General features: G+C 41.4%; 1 protein-coding gene across 1 annotated transcript in view; it reads right to left on the minus strand.

Moving 5' to 3' along the window:
- Positions 1-277: 277 nt before the first annotated feature.
- Positions 278-19381, minus strand: part of itpkcb (inositol-trisphosphate 3-kinase Cb) — a 29085-nt gene continuing 9981 nt past the window's right edge. The window contains 6 exon segments of the mRNA XM_012881211.3: positions 278-2196; positions 2306-2377; positions 3508-3609; positions 5981-6185; positions 8043-8256; positions 8604-8703. Coding sequence (XP_012736665.2) covers positions 1957-2196; positions 2306-2377; positions 3508-3609; positions 5981-6185; positions 8043-8256; positions 8604-8703 — 933 coding nt within the window. The 3' untranslated portion in view covers positions 278-1956.

Consider the following 19381-nt stretch of genomic DNA (forward strand, 5'->3'; position numbering starts at 1 on the left):
ATTCAATCCTTCCACATTTTAATTTATTGAATCATTTAAATGTTTTATTTAATGACAATTATATCAGAATCAAAGATAAATGTTTAACATTTATTTATGAATTGTGGCACTTTTGGTCCTTCCCATCATGCTTCCTGGTTAATTTTCTCCACTTAGTGCAAAAAACAATTTGATACGTTTGGAAAAAAAAAAATTTTTTTAATAAAAGAATGCTTTAATGTATTTTGTCCTGTGTTGAGCTTAGAGCTGCTCTGACAAAAGCAAACAAAACTCTTAAAGCTCTTATTTTTTAGTTTATTGCAATCCATAACATGGACAAAGCAGGGGTTAATTAACAATTTCCAACCATCTTTGTTTAACGAACTGCTTTTAAAAAAGAAAAAAAAAAACAAAAAAAAAAAAAACACATGGTTCATATCCAGTTTTCTTTCTTGGAAAGCAGCACCCAGTTTGAGAACCTGATTATTTCCCCACATTACAAATACAATTTGTGGGCTGATAATACTTTGTAAACATTAATACTCCTTTTCCACCTGGTATGTTAACAATTCGGGGATTAACAAAAAAAAAATAATCTGATTTGCCTAATTTATTTTTAATTTCATTGCGTTAGATTTACGCAGTGCCAAAGTCTCATTTATTTTGTACCAAGATGAGGAATTGCACACAAACACTCGAACAGAGCTGCCAGTCACAGGTCAATTTAAAAACCCGGTAAAGAAGGAACAAACGTGAGCATTAGCACTGCTATGGTATCTTACAGCGTTGTTTCCTTGCAAGCTGTGTGCTGAATACTAATATCAGGCCCACGATTATACAGTTTAGTGTACCCAGATGTGGCTTACAGCAATATCCCCAGGTCTAAAAGGTCCCAAAGTTTATTTTATTAATTCTTTAACCTTAGCTGGACTAAGATTATTCCAGTCTTTTGTTCTTGCAAAGTCTCTAAAAACCTCAAACAGTCTTACCTCTAGTTACATTTCACCCTTTACGCCACCAGTTTGCGGTAAAAAAAAAACCCCAAAGCAAAGCTGATTAGAGAAAATCAAATTCATGTCCAACTGTAAACCAAGCACTTCACAGAGAGAGAGAGGCACTGCTCGTTTTGTTCGATTGCTTTTTGAGGATCCACAGTGCAACAATTTCCAAAGAAACGTAGCTCAAGCTTCTTACTGTACATTAAAAACTAAAAACAGAAGAAATAAAAATAAAAAATAAAAAAAAAATAAAATCACTGCATTGTATCGTAGAAAAACTACAAAATAAAACCATTTCTGATAAAAGGCAAAACTTGGAGATTAGATGCAAGTCAGTTCATACTTGGGTCAACTCTTTGGGGAGAGTCCTTTGCACTGGAATGATCAGTTTTATATATTTATATATAAAAAAAATGTTAGGCACAGAAACTTTACAAATAAGGTTATCCCGAGGCCAAAAAAATAAAAAGATTAAATTAAGCTATTTACATACTGAGTTAGTTAACACTTGGTCTCACCAGTGTTTTTAGTGTTGCTGTGTGCTTAAACATCAAAAGTGGTCCATCAATTAAAAATAAAAAAGAGAAAAAATAAATCGTTCCTATGCACTTCGAGAGTTCAAGGATGTAAGACAACTTGCTGTGTGCAACAAAATCCAGCAGAGGGTGCTGTTGAGGAGCGGGCGAGAGATACTGTGAGGAAATATCCACCTTTTAATTAGTATATTCTCAGACAGTAAGTCAACGAGAGAATATTTAGATATTTAGTCTTGTATGCTCCTCGACCTTTTGGTTGTGTTCAGGTGACGCCCGCCCCGCCCCAAAACTCATAATGCAAATAAAAAAAAAAGTCATCAGGCACGGTCCACAGTGTCCTTGCTTTAGTTTCCCCTCTTTCACATGCGTTGACATGCAAGGATTACCACACTGCGATGGTGGCAGCAATAAAAAAAAAAGATGAAAACCGGCGCCCGTTCACATCACGCCTCCTCCGAGTTTCTGTCTCCCTCACAAGGCGTCTGAGGCAGCATGCTGGTGAGGATGTCTATGAGGTTGTCCAGTCCCCACAGGTAGCCGTCCTCCCGGTTGCCCTCCACCCAGGGCGTCCTGTGGTCCAGCGTCATGGGGGGCGGCAGAGGGACCGTCTTGCCAAAGTCGATCATCCAGACGCTGGCCTTTCCAGACGCGTCGTGCACAAACAGGAGGGAGCTGCCCACGACCTGCGACAGAAGGACCGCGGTGAGACGGGTGAGCGGCGCTGGTCAGAAAAACACAGCCGGCCCACGACAGGCTTTACAGGCGCAAAGAGGAAAAAAAAGCGCGTCTCACCTCGTGTGTCTTGAAGAAGTGCGACTTCTCCAGAGCAGAGCACAGTTCTTCCAGCCGCTGCAGGTAAAGTTTCTACGAGATCAAAACAAAAAGAACCGGAGTGTGAGAAGAGAAACAGGAAGTAGCTCCTTGTTCTCGTCTCTCCTGTTGGACCAAATCTGAAGCTTCGTATAATTATGAACACATCCGAGTATAACCGCTGTTTGGTAACAAACATGACGCAAGCAGCAGTGTGTTATAATTCACCATAAGCTGCCAAACTGCTACTTGTTCCGACTAATAGCCTGAGATAATTAATTAAACGGCATACTTCCTTCATAAGGAGCATTTATTTGAACTGGACAAACAGGCTAGCTGGTTGCTATGGAGCGGCAGATGTGCAACAAGGTAAACAAATATAAAATACATTAGAAATAGACCTTTAGATAAAAAGAAAAAATGGGTTCATAATTATTTCAATGTGTCAAATGCAGAATTTTACAGTAAAAAAAAAAAAACATCTAATGTTATAAGGTAAACCCATCTATTTTTTTAATTTTATTTTTTTAATTGTTTAGGTTTTTAACGGCACTAGTGGCATGTTTTTTGTACAGTCTGCTGACAGGAAAGAGGGTACGAGAGAGAGGAAGAGAGACATGCGACAATAGACGACATGTCGGAGTTGAACCTGCGTCAGCTGCGTCGACGGCTAAGGCGCGTCGTGCACGCTAACCACTGCACCACCAAAGCACGCCACATCTATTTCCATTTCAGTACATGAAATAACTTTGGCTTTTTAATCCGACGCCAACGGTTGATTGGCTGACCTCCACAGCAACTTCAGCCCAAACCCATTGGCTACCCGTAGCCCCGCCCACTGACTCTGGTGGGCTAGAACCACTGACCTAATAAATTCATAATGTTCTGCCCTACAGAACCATGAGATAAATGAACAGCAAAACAGTCTCATGTGCCTTTAGTTTAACATTTATAATAAAGATATTATTTCTTTAACAACGGTATATTTATTTTAAACCGTAATTAAGAAGTGGATTCAGCCATGCTAGTTTCAGTGCAAAGCTAACAGCAGTATTTTTATATTCACCTTCTCATTGAACTCTTCACTTTCCTTTACAAATTATTTTAAAAACACAGTTTTTTTTCCCCTCATGGTAGTTTAATTAGTTTAGTTTGAACAGCAGTAGATTTATTTGGCTACATACCAGGATGTGAACGTTGCCGTCAACAAAGTCATCCAAGGCCTTCATCACCTGCTCTCTGTGCTTCGTCTTCTTGAAGCTGGTGTTGCACGTCCCGTCGGCTTTCTGTTGGAAGACAGATAAGGGACTTTGGGTTTAGTCTTGTCCAAGTTTCGTGAGCTAGACAGTTACCCAAAGAGTTGGGATAAACGATTTTTCACCCTTTACTCATTAAATAACTGACGGGGCGGGTGGGGACATTTGATCAATCTACTTCAAACAATGGATTAAGTTTCAGAGTAAATATTAAACCACAATAAAAAAGAGGAATGTGTATGAAAACAAAATACTAATCCATAAGTTGTGTTCATGTAAATAACTTAAGCTTATTGTGTAATAAATAAACGATAAACATTTGGATGGAAGAAGCATTAAATAAAAGAATGTAAAATGTAACCCAAATGTAATTTCAGACCTAGAGTGGACAAATTGGACCCTACAGAAACCCTGGTGTAATGACACAAAGCTGAATGCCATTTAACCCTAACACTAGGTTTCTGATTGGTAATGTGCCCCAACTGAGGCAAGGCAAAGTTATTTGTGTAGCACATTTCAGCACAAGGACAACACAAAATGCTTTACATGATTAAAACATAGGAAAATAGAAGCAGAATTAAAGCAAGTTGGAATAAAATGTAGAAAAATTTAAACAAAATAAAACATGGGAAAATGGAAACTAAAAGTAAATATTAAAAACAGTTGGACTACAAAGGGCCTTATAGGCTTTAAAAAAATATATTTTTGGGGGCAGGTGTGGTACAGGGGTAGTGGGAAATAAACGTGCTATTAAAGTAAAAATGCTACTAAATGAGCTGTTCTTTAACAATAAAATAGTGAAGACAACACATTTCTGTTGGTATCTCCACTCGGATGTTAGGTTTCCTTGTGCTTCAAACGCTTCACCATCGTCCCGGTCACCAACAAACGCAGCATCATGGCGTTAAATGGCCACAGACCTGGCGCCCTGCCGTCTGTGGCCATGAAATCCTCTGAGCGACTGTAGGAGCATCTGAACATCACACGCCCCCTGCTGCACTCCGTACCAGGAGCTTAATAAGCAAACAGGTCAGCAGATTATGGAATCAGGCCCCCTTCGTCGCCATGCTACTCTTCTCTCACTGTACACCAATGTCTGCACCGCGGCGGACCCGCCTGTGACACTCCTGAAGTTTAACAGGTCAAGGGTCAGGAAAATGGCCGCTGATCCCACACATCCTGGACACAAACTGTTCAGAGGTTCAGGGCAGCGCTACAGAGCGCCGTCTGCAACAAGCAGCCGCCACAGAGACGACGTCCTCCCCCAGGCTGTCGATCTGATAAACGCTAGATAGTGTTCAGATCGTTACCAAGCACATCTGCACCGATCTTCCTCTTTCGTAGAAACTTGTATGCATACATACGTCAATTTTCCGTTTTTGTGTATTTGTACTAAATTGTCTTGATCGAGCGCAAAGTGGAACCGGAGTTTAACTCCTTATTGTTATGAAGCAACTAGAAGCTGAAACGTTAACATGGATTTTATCAATAGGGCACATTTGGCATTATATTGTAAAAAAAATGCACTGAACCGTTTTGTGCAGCAGCATTAATAAGTGCTTACAAACCAAAAGTGAACCGTACATAAAAAGCATCACTGGTTTGCGTAACACAAATTAGTCAACATACTTCATGAAGGAGGGGGAATATTTTAACCACTTCCTCAGTGAATTGCTAAGGGACAGGGGAGGGAAACGGCAGCAGCCCAGATAACCCGGAGAAATGGGATTCAGCCTTGAGCAGCGAAAAACGACAGGAAAGCCCAGATTGGTTGAGAATTTGATAAAAAAAAAGAAAAAGAAAGATGAAGAAGGTAAAGAGGCCCATGGCACCATCCTGGCAAGCTTTCTCCATCTCTCATCATATTTTGTTTGATACCGCTCTACAAATTTAGGTTTAGCTGAATGTACATTTATACGGAAGAGTCAGAGTTAAGATGACAAAGATGCTGTGCTTACAGCAGCAATCCTGAGTGTAATTTTATCTCATTGGCTTCATTTGTCTCTCCAGCTCCCCACTTAGTGGAAGATTTGCTCAAGAAGTAACATGACTTAAAGTATTTACAGCCAACTTCTCAAAGGTTAGAGGACTGGAAAAACAAACAAAAAAAAAAAAACCCGGCATGTATTTAATTTGCCTCTGAGGTATGCAAATAAAATATTTTTCCGCTCTGATAAGCTGCATCGGATTTATTTTTCAAAAAGAACAAACAGTCCTCTTCAAACAGTGTCTAAACACCATTTTCCATTCCCACTACACTTTATCTTGTCAAGAAGGAATCCGCTCCCACTCTTTTGTTTACTTGTAAAAACACGTTGCTAACACTATTCACTCTGAGAGTAACTCTGACGCCAACAGTCAGAGACGATAATAGCGACGGGTGTTCAGAGAGAGCGCTGACCTTAATGCCCTCGATGCGGAAGCCGAGCGTAGCGGTGGAGCTCAGCGTCTCTCTCCACTGCATGTACCGAGGTTTCAGGACGCCCTGCTGAGCCCGCTCCTCCTCCGTGGGGGCCGCCGGGTCCACGGAAACCATTTTATCATACATGTCTTTTCGCAGACGGGGTCGCTCTCTTGCTTTCAGCAGCTCCTCTTCCAAATAGGTCCTGAAATGAGAAGGTAAACCTTGTTAAGCCCCAAAGCGTTTTAGGTGCAATTTCCTCCTGAAATTACATGCATGATATAAATCAAGCACAGCTCCATAGTTATGAAGTAGAAACGCTAACTTTTGTGACTTGTTTAAGACATAAAATAATAAGAATTTTCTAAACAAACCTTACAAAACAACAAGAAAACCATTTTGAAAACCCAAGGAAACCGGGCCAAATGTGTTTTTCGCCTCATAAAACAAAGTCTGGTCAAATAAAAAGTGCTGATTTCTATTGTAGGGCTTCGTATGCTTTTAAAATCGTCTATGGTCAAACATTTACCCCTCATACCTTCAAAATGTACCGTTGTGCATGGCATCAAAACAATAATGCGCAAATCGATGCATAGAGCCTAATTATAAGCTCGATTGTGCACGGAAATGTCAACAGATATGGTGTTACAAAGAGAAGCTTTAAAAAACTTGAAATACAGCGTTTTTCTGGTTTCACGTGATACCAGACATGGATGGCTTGAGCTGGTATAAATGTGTTTAGCATTTTGTTTAGAGGACATTTAAACCTAACCAGGCATGTTTAAATAGCTATAAAACATTTAGTATTTGAGGAAAAAAAACATTGGGGGCTTGTTTTGTAACCATTAGTCTCCTCTTGTGAGCCGATTAAGAAAAAAATCTGTTTCACATTGTTTAGAGGCGGAGTTTGAATACCTGTCTCACTTGTCTCACATGTGAGCCCACCGGGCTTAAAGGGTACCGACATATTTTAGTTCTGACCTTATTTCCTTTTCATCACCACCACTTAAACTACAGTCTCTTGCAAAAGTTGTGATGTCCCCAGGGATCATATTTTGTAAATCTATAATGCATTTAAAAAAAAAAAAACGTGTCTGCTCTTTTGGAAATAAAAATCTGAAAAGTGCGGCATGCATCAGTATTTAGCCCCAATACTGTACAGAGGCACCTTTCACATCACCGCTGCAGGTCTTCTGCACTGCGTCTCTACTGGTATTACACATCTAAAGTCTGAAATGTTTGTGCATTCTCAAGCCCAGACAGCTTGGGAAAAGAGCATCTGAACATTAATTTTCGAGTCTTACCGCACATTGTCAGTCGGATGCAGGTCTAAAACATTCTAACGTGAAGTTGCTTTAGTCTAAATCACTTTAGGATGTAAGTTTAGGGTCGCTGTCCTGCTAGAAGTTGAACCTCCTCTTCAGCCTCTAATCTTTTGCCGTCTCTAACAGGTTGTTCTGCATTTAAGCAACATTTATCTTCCCATCAACTCTGGCCAGCTTCAGCGTCCCTGCTAAGCATCTCCACAGCATGACGATGCCGGGATGCGGTGTCGGTTTTACCTCATCTACCCAGAGCAACTGGATTTTATTTCAGTTTTTTTTTTTTCAGGGTAATAGGGTGGAGTGAAAGAGTCAGAGATCTGCAGCACAGCGCTTCACTGACATGACAAAAATCAGCGTGGGAAAAGAAAGTGGACTCAATTTTACTTTTTATTTAGGCTCATCGAAGTAAAAGGGGGCTGAATGCAAAGAGCTGCTGCTCTTTCTAGATTATTATTGGCAAGGAATTATGACAAGCGAGTCATTTTCATACTTTATTATGAACACAGCTTTGTGTTGGTCTGTCATTAAAAACCAAAGAACAAAATGTGACAAAATGTGGGAAAACAAAAACTTCAACAGTGTTTTGGAAAAGTATTCACACTGTAAGCTGCAAACTGCTTTAATCTTACTGTATTCATATTCAAATCCGAACACACAAATGAGGTTTAATAAAATATCCCTTGCCAGTAGAGGGGAGGCTGTAAAACAATTTTCTCCCCCGTGCCGTAAATCCTCACCTGCTGCCCATCTTGCAGTCCATGATGGACGGCGATTCAAAGTCATTCAGCAGGTCGTCCATGAGGTTATAATCCTGCTCGTCCTTCTGCACCACACCATAGTACCCCGGCACATACGGCCGCAGGCTGTCCGTCATCAGCTTCTTCAGGCACTGCTCCTCACACTCGCAGTATCGCTTCATCAGGCGGCCGCCGTCTCTGGCCTGGAAGTTGCCTTCGACAGACAGACAAAGTGTTGATTAGAGGAACATCTTGACATTTCGGGTTACGTGCCTGTCTGCAGTAAAAAAAAAAAAAAGAGGATTGACACCATTTTCTTCTTAGCGTTAAAAGACGTTTTGTATTTTGTGTGTAAACCGAGGCGCCTATCCGGGGCAGAGAGGCTGTTTGGCCGGTTTTGTCACCTTTGGACACAGACAGGCGAACTGCTTGCCCCGTTTCCAAGTTTCTTTTTCAGCTGAGCTGCACTCAGCGGCGGTAGATTTGTCTACTAAACAGATATGATGGCGGTATCAATCTTATCTTCTGGCTCTAGGCAAAAAGCATGAGAAATATGCATACCTGCATGGCCAGCCAGCTGCACCCAGGAGTGGCGATTCTGCAGCGCAAAGGCCAGAGGAGTCCAGTGCACCATGCTCTTCACCTTGGACCAGGATCTATTCTGAAAACAAAGACATTTCATACCACTGTTAGGAAAAACAGGCGCAGAAACAACAAATCTGAGACCCAGACTGATCTACAGGTGCCGTTCAGTGGTCTCACAAAACACCGAGGCAAGCGAAGGCCACAAGGAACGATTACTGATTAAAGAAAAAGCACGGCCCGCGTGTGCGCACACACACACACACATCAGCAGACACTGGACAAACCCTCCCCTGTAAAAGCAAGGCCAGGTGCACAACCCGCATGACGAATCCCATTCATAAAACATTTACCAAACCCACCACTGCCGCGCCGTAAAACACAACCCCACTGTCTGAAAGTGTGTGTGTGTGTAACGTTTATCTGTGTTGGGCAACATGAAACCGAGGACAGCGCGCAACAGGAGCGTTGACGCAAGTCGCTTGAGGTGAACCAGACGTGCGTCGATCGAGTGTGTGTGCGCGTTAACGCACAACCAGACACACGGTTCCTGACAGGAATGTGCTCTTCGACGCGTTGCACAATGCCACTGAAGCACAAGCGGAGCAAACATTTCCCACTCGGCTCATCGGTGACGACTGCGTGTCAGCGATTAAACCTAAACCCCAATTAAAAAAAAGGACGTAAAACAAACAACTTAGTCAGCGCAGGTGAGCAATAAACTTCAGGGCCAGTCCGTTATGATCATAAAGTACTTTAGGTTTTATTACAGCACGGTTTCTGTGATTAGTCGTCCTGCATTCTTACGCCAGCTGCTTCCCTCAAGCGCCGTCACATTAAAGAAAAACAGACTCGCAGCATAAACACGTGCAAAACAGCAACTAGAGGCCCGCTCTTATCCAAAGGAAGAACACGAGATTTATTGGAGTTTATGCAATCGTATTTTGTATAATAACAGTTTGACAGTTCTAATAAACAGGAGGGAAAAAGAATCTGTTGAGCTGAAGCTCGGCCCTACGATGTGTTAAACTGCTAGAGTTCAAGTTTTTACTGTCATGGTTTTATTCAGTTTTGTCTTCAGTTTTCACAGCAAATAAGAAGTTAATAAATTAATACATTTGAAAGATTTTTGTATAAGATTTGAATATGCATTTTATGCAAGGACCAGAAATGTTTGTTTATTCAATCAATCAGCACTTTTCAGGCTTGCACTGCAGAAACAGAACTAAAAATAACTAAAATCTCCTTGAAATGAGTGCATTTGTCTGGAACTGAGCAGGTAAACAAGATAATCTGCCAATGGAATGAGTATTTTGACCCATTAAATAAGATAAATAGATATACTGCATTTGAAATAAGACAAAGAAGAGGAGTTGTTCCTATTTCAAGAGCAAAAATCTTATTCCATTGGCAGATCATCCAATTTGCCTGCTCAAATTAAGGACAAATACACAAATTTCAAGACCTTTTTACTTATTTTTAGTTTCGTTTTTGCCATGTGACAGAGTTTTATATAAGATGAAATAATGAGGTAATCAAAAAACAAAAGATATTAAACACGAAAGGAGGCTTAGCGTGTACTTAAGTATTTAGAGTCTCCATGACCTTAGATAATAGTAAAAAAATAAAAAAAAGGAACAGAATCAAAAATAAAATACAAGAAAACCATCATTTCTAAATTTTTCTTTGATACTTATTACATTCTGAACATTTTTGTTATTTTCAACATAATTACAGTTTAAGTGCTCGAATGATAGTCTGGTCTCATCACCTGTAGGTTATAAAAAACAAAACCTAAAATAACAAAATGCATAAAGTAGCTTTTATTTTTCTGCGTCAAGTACAGAATAATTTTATTGCATTTTCTTTTTGCACCTGGACCTAAATAAGTAAATGAGGGCTTGAGCATCCGACAGTAAATGCAAATTAAAGTGTTAAAATTAAGACGGAAAGATAAGGCCGTCGCCGTTGCAGCACACGGTGACTGTAACCTCCGTCACCTTTAGCGTCAAAAACAGCAACGTGGTGAAACTAAAAGTTACACTAAACCTGCGACGTGGTCTGCAGAATTTTGTCAGAAATTCCTCCTTCCAGCGAGGACATGTTTCACTAATCGAACCACATACCATACATCATACCCGAACATCACCGGAGAGAAAATAACAACAAATGCGATGGTCTGTTGTACAGAATAGGTGAACGCACCGACTCCTCTATATTTTGATGTGTTGCTGTGAATAAACAGTGTTTAAACACCTGTTTATTCCTCAACCTGTTAGAGAAATGTGAATGTAATCATTTTATTTTTATTAAGTTACAGGCATTTGGTTTGTTTTAAGAGTTGGCCTTCAGGGGTGTTCTGTTGTTTTTAACTTCAGACAGGGAGAACAAATGGTTCTCCCAGATAAGGAATGCCTTGCCTTATCCAGCTGTGAGTTTTGCAGGTGACTGATCACCACCCCCAATAAAACTTGCTCCCTTCTTTGTTTTTCAACCCCCATGTTGTAAACTGGTGAATCCTCCTGTCCCTTCTTTGATGTCCGACAATAAAGGCAGAAAGACAGAGGTAGCTCGGTGCAGATGATCCCAGACTGTCAGGGAGTGAAGTTCTCCGTTTGGGTTTTTCCTCTACCCTCTTCTATAGAAAAGTCTAAATTTGTGTTTGTGTGGTTTTCTTTGTAGGATAATTAGGGGTTATTTATCATAACCCTATCACAACCTGTGATTTCTTTGGAGTTATACCCCGTGGTGGTGGAGGAATTTCTTTTCTCTTTGCTGCTGAACGACAGAAATCTTGGATCTCCAAAAATGTAACTTTTCAGGAAATGGGAAGAAGAAAAAAAACCAATAACTGCTTAAGTTGCAAACCGCACAATATTTCTACCAAACCTGACAATAACAGCATTGTTGGGGGTGTGCTCCAATGACGCAGGGGTAGAGAGCACAACCCACGTACGGAGGACTTAGTCCTCGACGCGGCTGACCCGGGTTAATTTCCAGTCTGAGGTTCGTTACCGCATGACCTGCAGCCCTGTTAGCAACAGGATGTGTGGGGTCTGCAGAGACGTTCCCTTTTCCTGACCTTAGATCCTGAAGTCCTGAACAGAGGGAACGTAAGCCCCGATGTTCCTATAAAGCACATGATTAAGGGTGGGCAATATATCGGTATTTTAAAAATATTGTGATTTATTTATTTTTTTAGATAAGAGAATATATGATTTATATCGAGATGGTCTATGTTCCATTATAATTATACTTGTATTCCAGTAGGTTATTTTTTTCAGCCGTTTCTCATATTTATCTCCAGCGGTTTGTTAAAAATGTGCCTGAGAGACATTTAGGGTAAAGCTTTGATTCAGAGACGCCTTTTCATAATGAATTTATGAGAAGAAAAAAACCGAGAATGTCGAGATAAATATTATGAATCAGCATTCAGCCTAAAAGTATCCAGATATTATTTTTGTGCGTCGTAGTTTGAAACCGGTTCTGTTTTGCGGATGAGCCAAACCACACAGCTATGAAACGCATACTCTGACCCTTTTCTAAGAAATCAGCCATTTGCTCCCTACCTGCATGGATTAACCTTGGATCTGCATGACCCAGAGTCTGGTTCTGTTACTTCATTAAACCTGTTTTGACAGATACAGAGAACTGCAGACCAGGACCCCGACACAAGAGCCGCCGTTTTGAAGATCCGACCCAGTCGTCACACTGGCTTGTTCTCATTCCAACACCCATTTTTCCTGCCCTTGTGAGGACAAGATGTTCACTCGCTGCCTCCCTTTGCCTCTCTGTGGTCATAACGTTATGCCTTATAAGTGTGAATGCTCCTTTTCTATTGACATGAAGGAACATGAAAGGACTGAAACGCCGTGGCCCTAAGCTAAAACACACCAACTAAACGACCCCCGGAGCATCTGACCCGTCCCTTTAGCCGGTCATCTCTGCTTTGCCTCCTTCTTTGGACATTTTCACCTTATTAGGCCAGATTCCCTGAATACCAAAAGCCTTCAAGGTCTGTTTATTCTTTGGGTACATCTCTAATCTGGGGAAAAACACTTTTTAGCTCTTGATCTTCCATGTTTTGTCTACAATCTTTAATGTTTGCGTGTACATTTAAAACCGGGGAATGTTTTGAAGCTGCTGAACGCACTGCGTTTATTCCACACAGGTGGACATTTGTGTCGGAAACATCAAGATCTAAATTTAACCTGCTGGACCGGCGGGTGTAAACGCAAATTGTGTTTACACATCTCTTCTGCGGGCCCCGGGTTGGTTTTGTTCCTTTATGCTAGCGGGGCTTGAATTGACCTGGAAAAGACCTCAGGGGCCGATGAAAGCCGACAGGACAGGAAGGTGAAGCAGATACTCTCAGCTCCGGCTTCTCCTCTTACCGTCTCTAATTCCTTCCTGCCGACAATTCGACGTGCTCCGCTGTGAGGTCGGCTTTGCCTCCTTAAATTAACCGGGCGCCGCCAGAAAAAAAAAAAAAAAACATGTTCTGATGGACAGGCGAGAGCTTCTAAAAAGGAAGTGATGATGAATGCCTGCAGTCGTGAACACAAAGCTTGCTCTCTTTCACTTAAAGGGAATAAGCTCAGCTGCGTCTCCATCCCACGTGCGTTTTAAACGCTGAGGTCACATTTCCCCCCACTGCCGTCTCCACTTTCCCTTTTATGTAACCCGTGACGTCTAACGCAGAGCTCCGTTAAAATACATCGCTCGGTTAATACGCATAAGAATAATTATTTTTGTCTGAAGAACTAGAATAAATAACCTTTTTGATGATGTTCTAATTCACTGAGACGCACCAAGAAGTCCCAATGGACCACATCAATGGCCTTTTTGTAGCTTTTGTTATAGAAAAAAAAAAGGTTTCAACAACACAATTTGTCGTAAGAGGACTTAAAGTCTAATTATGGATAATTAGTGATTGTGTTTCTAAACTAAAGAGCTGATATGCTGTTCCTATGGCTGGTCTAGCAGGGTTATAACGCCGATGTGAGTGACAGACAGATATCCATCAGCAGGATTTCTGATCTATTAGTCACACCGCAAATCGAAACGCCTGTTATGTAATCGGCTCTCGCATCTCCTCGGTGCCCGCGAACACGTTTTCCCAGTCTGCGGCGGAAATGGCGCCGAACTCCGCAGTCTGGATGCGTTTCTTACCTGGCGGACAGAGCGATGGCTCAGGAGGAGGCAGACGACGGCCAAGACGCAGGCGGCTCCCGAGGCGAAGCGAGAACGAGCCCAACGCAGGGGGCTCTGCACCAGCAGCGCGCCATCTCCACAACCAACAAGCGCTCCCATTTGCCGCCTGCCTCGCTGACGGCCTGAGAGCCCCGGACTGGAAACTGAAAACTTGAACCCACTTTGACCAAATGGACTCTCGGGTTTCTCGCTAATGCGCTGCTGCTATCCCGTTAGAGGGCTTCAGTCAGGCTGTGAGAGTGTTGCATAACGATCTGACTTGGCGATGACTCCGCGTTGCTTATAAACCTCTTTGAGACATCTCCATTCACAATCCGTCCGGTTTCCACACCTTTTTTAAACTTTCTCAACGGTTTGCCCTCTTGTTGCCGTCAGTGAGCGTGCCCGTCGGCTGACCCGCGGCCCAACCCTGTTCCCCTACTTTCTCAACCATCTGCTTGCTTCAACCGATCCTGTCGGTTCTGCCTTCATCGCATCCTTCATCCTGTCCCCCTGAAGCTACAGCGCTCCACACAATGGGCTCTCTTCTTCCTTCCTCTTATCCTCTAATCCCCCCCCACGGGGCTTTATCTTGAGCCCCACACTGAGCCAATCTAATGGCAGACACAGGGCCGTCAGGACAGCGTGGGGGGTAGGGCCAACAGGACCTGGATGGGATCCCTGTGCTTTTCTTTTGTCTAAGACGGCGTGTTCCTCACTAAAGCATGGAGGTGTGTGTGAGCGTGTGCGTACAGACACAAAGAAGAACCAGTCAGACAACTATCGTGAGCTACAGCAGGGACGGCATGTGCTCAAACGAAGGTACTGTTAGAGCTCCCGTCTTCGAGCGTTTCAGAAACCACATCCCCTTCCCTCCACTTGAAATCTTCGGTCTTCTCGCAGCTCGGCTGTGTTCAGGTTTCTGGAGCTACAGGAGACGCCCCGGCAGCACAAAACCCTTCACCAGAGAGCAAACATACAGACGTTCTCAAAGTTTTTCATTGGCGTCTCGTTTCTTTTTCTGACTATGTCATGTTCCCTGAACATCTTGCGTAACAACCTCCAACAAATTATCACCTTTCCACGTTTATGATCCAGCTCAAAAGCTGACGAGTCATCAACTTTGCCACTTAATATCTCTGGAGACTTCATAGGTGTAACCTAGACACTTTATGAGTGGAAGGGTTCAAAGTCTTTTTAATGAAATCCCAGGAAATAGTGTCAGACTAACCATCTACAGCACACCATTCCCCCTACCCCACCTGTTGCTGAAGCTTATTAAAGCTACAAAGTTTGCCCCCTCCTTAGGAGACATGCAAATTTGGAAACATTTCTGGTCTCAAAAAAGTGAATAGCAATTGTGTGAAATAGGGTTGCACAATTGCATTTGCCATATAAATCGCATTTAAAAAAAAAAAAAAAAAAAAAAAAAAAAAGATAAAAGAAAAAAGAAACCCACACACACAATTTCCAAAACCTCTTTACAGCCCAGTCGCTCAGTATCTCTTTAAATTTGAATCTCCAGCTAGACCAGCAGCAAGCGTTTGGACCACTGACCCCAAAATGAAGCAGTCTGCCGTGTCACATCAGATCTAACTAGTGACACGTTAGTTGAGGACTACAGTGTTGTATATTTAATGCATTGTAAGAAAATACGTCATTTTGGCTGCTCCACTCTTCAGGGGTTCACCAGAACCAGTCACTACAACTTGCCCACAGACTTGGCAGACATTTTATGCCGGATGCCCTTCCTGACACAACCCTGACTTAAAGAGACAGACTAAGCCCGCTACACCAGAGGGATGCACATTTAACGCTGGTGCTGGGCCATACGGCTTGAAAATAAAGTCCTAGATTTTATTATACTGAACCCGATAAAATCAATTTTTTTCCCCCTCCCTTTCATTTCATAAAAACAAATTGCATCAATTATTTTTAAAAACTTGCTTTTATTTCACTCTCAGCTGGTCCGGGAGTTGACCTGAATTCAAGGTGTGAAACATGCTTGTAAAGCATGATGGCAGGCCCGCCACTGGAAACAAGAATAACACAAAACGTTTGCTGCTAGTGTTTTAACGCAGCCAGTTTTGAGAATACATCTAAGAACTGGCTTCACTTCACTCGTGTAACTTCAAACTAACTTTTAACAACATATTTTATGAACCACATATTAAACCTCGCATGCCATTACCAAAACAACTCCCCCTTTCGGGAGCGATATAGCGCCAAATGTCATGGAAACCCAAGCAGTGAACTGGCAAAAACAAAACAAAAAAATAATAATAATTTCCAAAAATGTAATTTTCATAAATTGCAATTTCAAATTAATCGATTAAATCAATTTAATTGACCAGCCTTATTTACCGCGTTGTATGATATAGATTTTTTTCGTCATTCATCATTTCAAACTATTGTTTTGTGAACAACTATCATCATAGTCCTGTATGGTTTGGCTTTCCGTCTTCGGCCCATTCGCCTCGGACCCCTCACGCCGACAAAGCATCTCAGAGTTAATCGGCTGCCAATGAGGCACGCTCTCAATCTCTTTGTGTAACTTTGCAACGTGGATTTTGTGTAGAACAGCCGTGGGAGTCCTGCGTGGGACAGGCAAGTCTGCAACGCGGCTCATGACTTAATCATAAATAGGAATAATCCTCGTGTGTAGGCAACGATTTCCAGGCTTCGTTACATCTTCAGTTTAGGTTTTTTTTTTTTTTTGCCAGCTCACCGTGATTTTTCTACGCTTCTTTTGTTCCACGGCACAATTTGTTGTATCAGTGGAAAATATGAAACTTTTGTTAGGAACGGGAGAACAAAGTAGTGTCCCATACTGGAATAATCTGATAACAATATACAATGACACACTTAATGTTGCGATGATTATACGAAGGAATTTGCATCTCATTACATTCAAATGTCAGGGACAGAGTAGATACTGTCTACGAAAGACAGAAAGAAAAAAAAAAAACAAGCAAAGGAGAAAAAAAAAAAAAAAAGAGAGAACCATATATGGCAAAGATGTCGCCTGGCAACAGGCTCAGCCTTCAGCCCAATTTTCCATGACACACGAACACGCGACTCTGAACGCAAGACGGCTGAGCTGCAAGCTAGTGAGCAAGCATCCTCACATGTCACAGTGAGCACAAAGATGTAGAAATAGGGTCTGACCTGGGAGTTCACAGGACAGACATTAAACCAACACACACCTTATATATAGCAACGACTAGGAACCACGGTGCTTTAACTTAGCTGTAGCAGAACGGCGAACGAGCCGATTAACAGACGCACTTATCGCAAACCACAAGCCAGTATCATCCTGTTTGTTTCAGCAGCGAGGCTGCAGCTCCTTGGGTTGCTCACTTCCTGGTTTTAACCATTAAAAGCCTGGAAATTCAGACTGCTGTTTGACCCGTGGAAGCCATTGCTGTGACTGGCAGGGGATAAAAAAAAAAAAAAAAAAAAAGATTGGATAATGTAGAAACGTGAATTTTGCACGACGTTCCTGTTACTTCACTCCAATTAGCCAGCTGAAACTTTTGTTTCAATAAAGCCGTGCAAAGCGGAAACTCATCGCAATAGGTTTTGTGATCATTTGCAGAACTTTTTTTAAACTAATCATTTTGTGTTTTCTCGAAGGTACAAAAACAACAAAAAAAAAAATAAAATTGCAGATGTAACTATGGGGTCCAGTAAAGGCTGAAGATTTTATCAGAAACACACCCCAAGAAAACAAACAGAAACTTTAGTCATTCTAACAATGAGTATGCATGCAGACTATTATTAGAACTAGTAAGACTAGTCTGCCAACCTTCAGTAAAAATACCGCGGTTTACCGGTTTCGATTATTTGATGCATTTACATAAAAGTATTATGTAATTTCCCTCATTTTGTTTTTGACAAAAATATATTGGAAAAAAAAACAACAAAAAACATCTACTGAAAGTGGAAGGGGATTTCAACTTGTTTTAAGCAAGGAAAGAAAGTGTAGCCAGCTGACTGACAGTGTGCAGCAACAGGTGGGATATTCAGAGAAAACTGAGGCCCCCTTCAACATCTCAATAAATAAACTCAAAACTGTCCATTTGTTTATTTTATAAAGCGTATTCACTCAACTTAAAGTCTGCAAATGATAAATGCGAAATCTTTTTGTTTTCATCTTAGTTCTCTGCTAGTTAAAATTTTGTAAAAATAGATAAAAAAGCTAATTAATTTATAAGAAGAAAACAATGACAGACAATAGCTCTGACCTTATTCTGATGGTTGTGTAGATCTGATACTCCCAGTTAAAGTCCCAGCAACCCGACTCCTTTTTAATCTGTTTTTTTTCCTAGTTGAAAACACACTGATCTATATAGGAGGCAAAGCACGACCACAGACTTAGACTTTCAAAATAATTTGAACACAAATCCAACAGCAAGCTCGGTAAAAGAAGGAAACCAACACCCCGACTACGACTGTGAACCGCCCTTTGTGGGAAAATGACTGCAGGTTATATAAAGAAATAAGCATAGCCTCTACCTCTTACATATCCTTCAACCACATGGAAGTGCTGGAATATTCAAGAATCCTGTGCCTACAGGAAGATGAGCGCCGAGAAGCCATTGCTAGCGGAGGCATTCCTGCTTTTAACACATTCCAAAGATGTTTGATCAACAGAGCATCAAAGCTTCCTGTCGTCAGGCAAAGGAGATAAACACAACTTGACAAGATGGAAACTTTAAATTACATCTCATGTTTGAATGACAGCCAACAATGAGGCTCTGTAGGTTTATTTTTCTTTTCCTTGATGCATTAAGATAGTAAAGTTATTTTAGAAGCTGAGCTGGCAGCTGTAGCTTCATGACTAGCAGATAAAAATGTGCCATCTCTGGGATAAATGAGCTCATCAAAGTCAAGTGATCCTGAGCCATGGTGGAGGTGGGGGTTGGCCGTGAGAGCCAATTTACTCCCATTTGAGTCAAATGTTTTACAGTCATCTGTTGTTGTCTGGGTAGTACGAGCGAGGCAGCTTAACTACTGAGAATCAGAGACAAATTACCTCAACTCTCTTTTATTACGCCATTTAATTTTTAACCAAACGCCAACTCACGACGCCACAAGAAACTCCTGAGGAGCTAACACCTTGTTTTCAATCAACACTTAAAAAAAATAGCTGCCCTACACTATAAAATATAAATTTATAGGGTAAAATAATTTATATTCTAATATGGTTTATTAGTTTGTAAATGTAAAGTTTAAAATAAAGGACACTCGCCCAAGATTTCCCCCACTGCATTACTTTACTTGCTAGCCGTTTTTTTATTTTTATACACCAGCAACATAAAAAAGGTCAGTAAAGCTCCTGTATCTGCAACAACGAAGTAGCAAAACCTCCTGGACAACATAAGCCGTCTTTAGCTTGAAGTTAGACACAGATGCCCCCCCATCATCCATTACTACAACTACCGCCAGGATTAGCCATTTTCTGCACACACCGCATAGCCTCTTTATTTTGATTTTAAAAATAATATAAAACAAAAAATAAAACCTAGACTCTTTAATTACGATTTAAACACGTTTGTTTA

The sequence above is a fragment of the Fundulus heteroclitus genome, chromosome 18 (genome assembly GCF_011125445.2).
Source record: "Fundulus heteroclitus isolate FHET01 chromosome 18, MU-UCD_Fhet_4.1, whole genome shotgun sequence".
NCBI lineage: Eukaryota > Metazoa > Chordata > Actinopteri > Cyprinodontiformes > Fundulidae > Fundulus > Fundulus heteroclitus.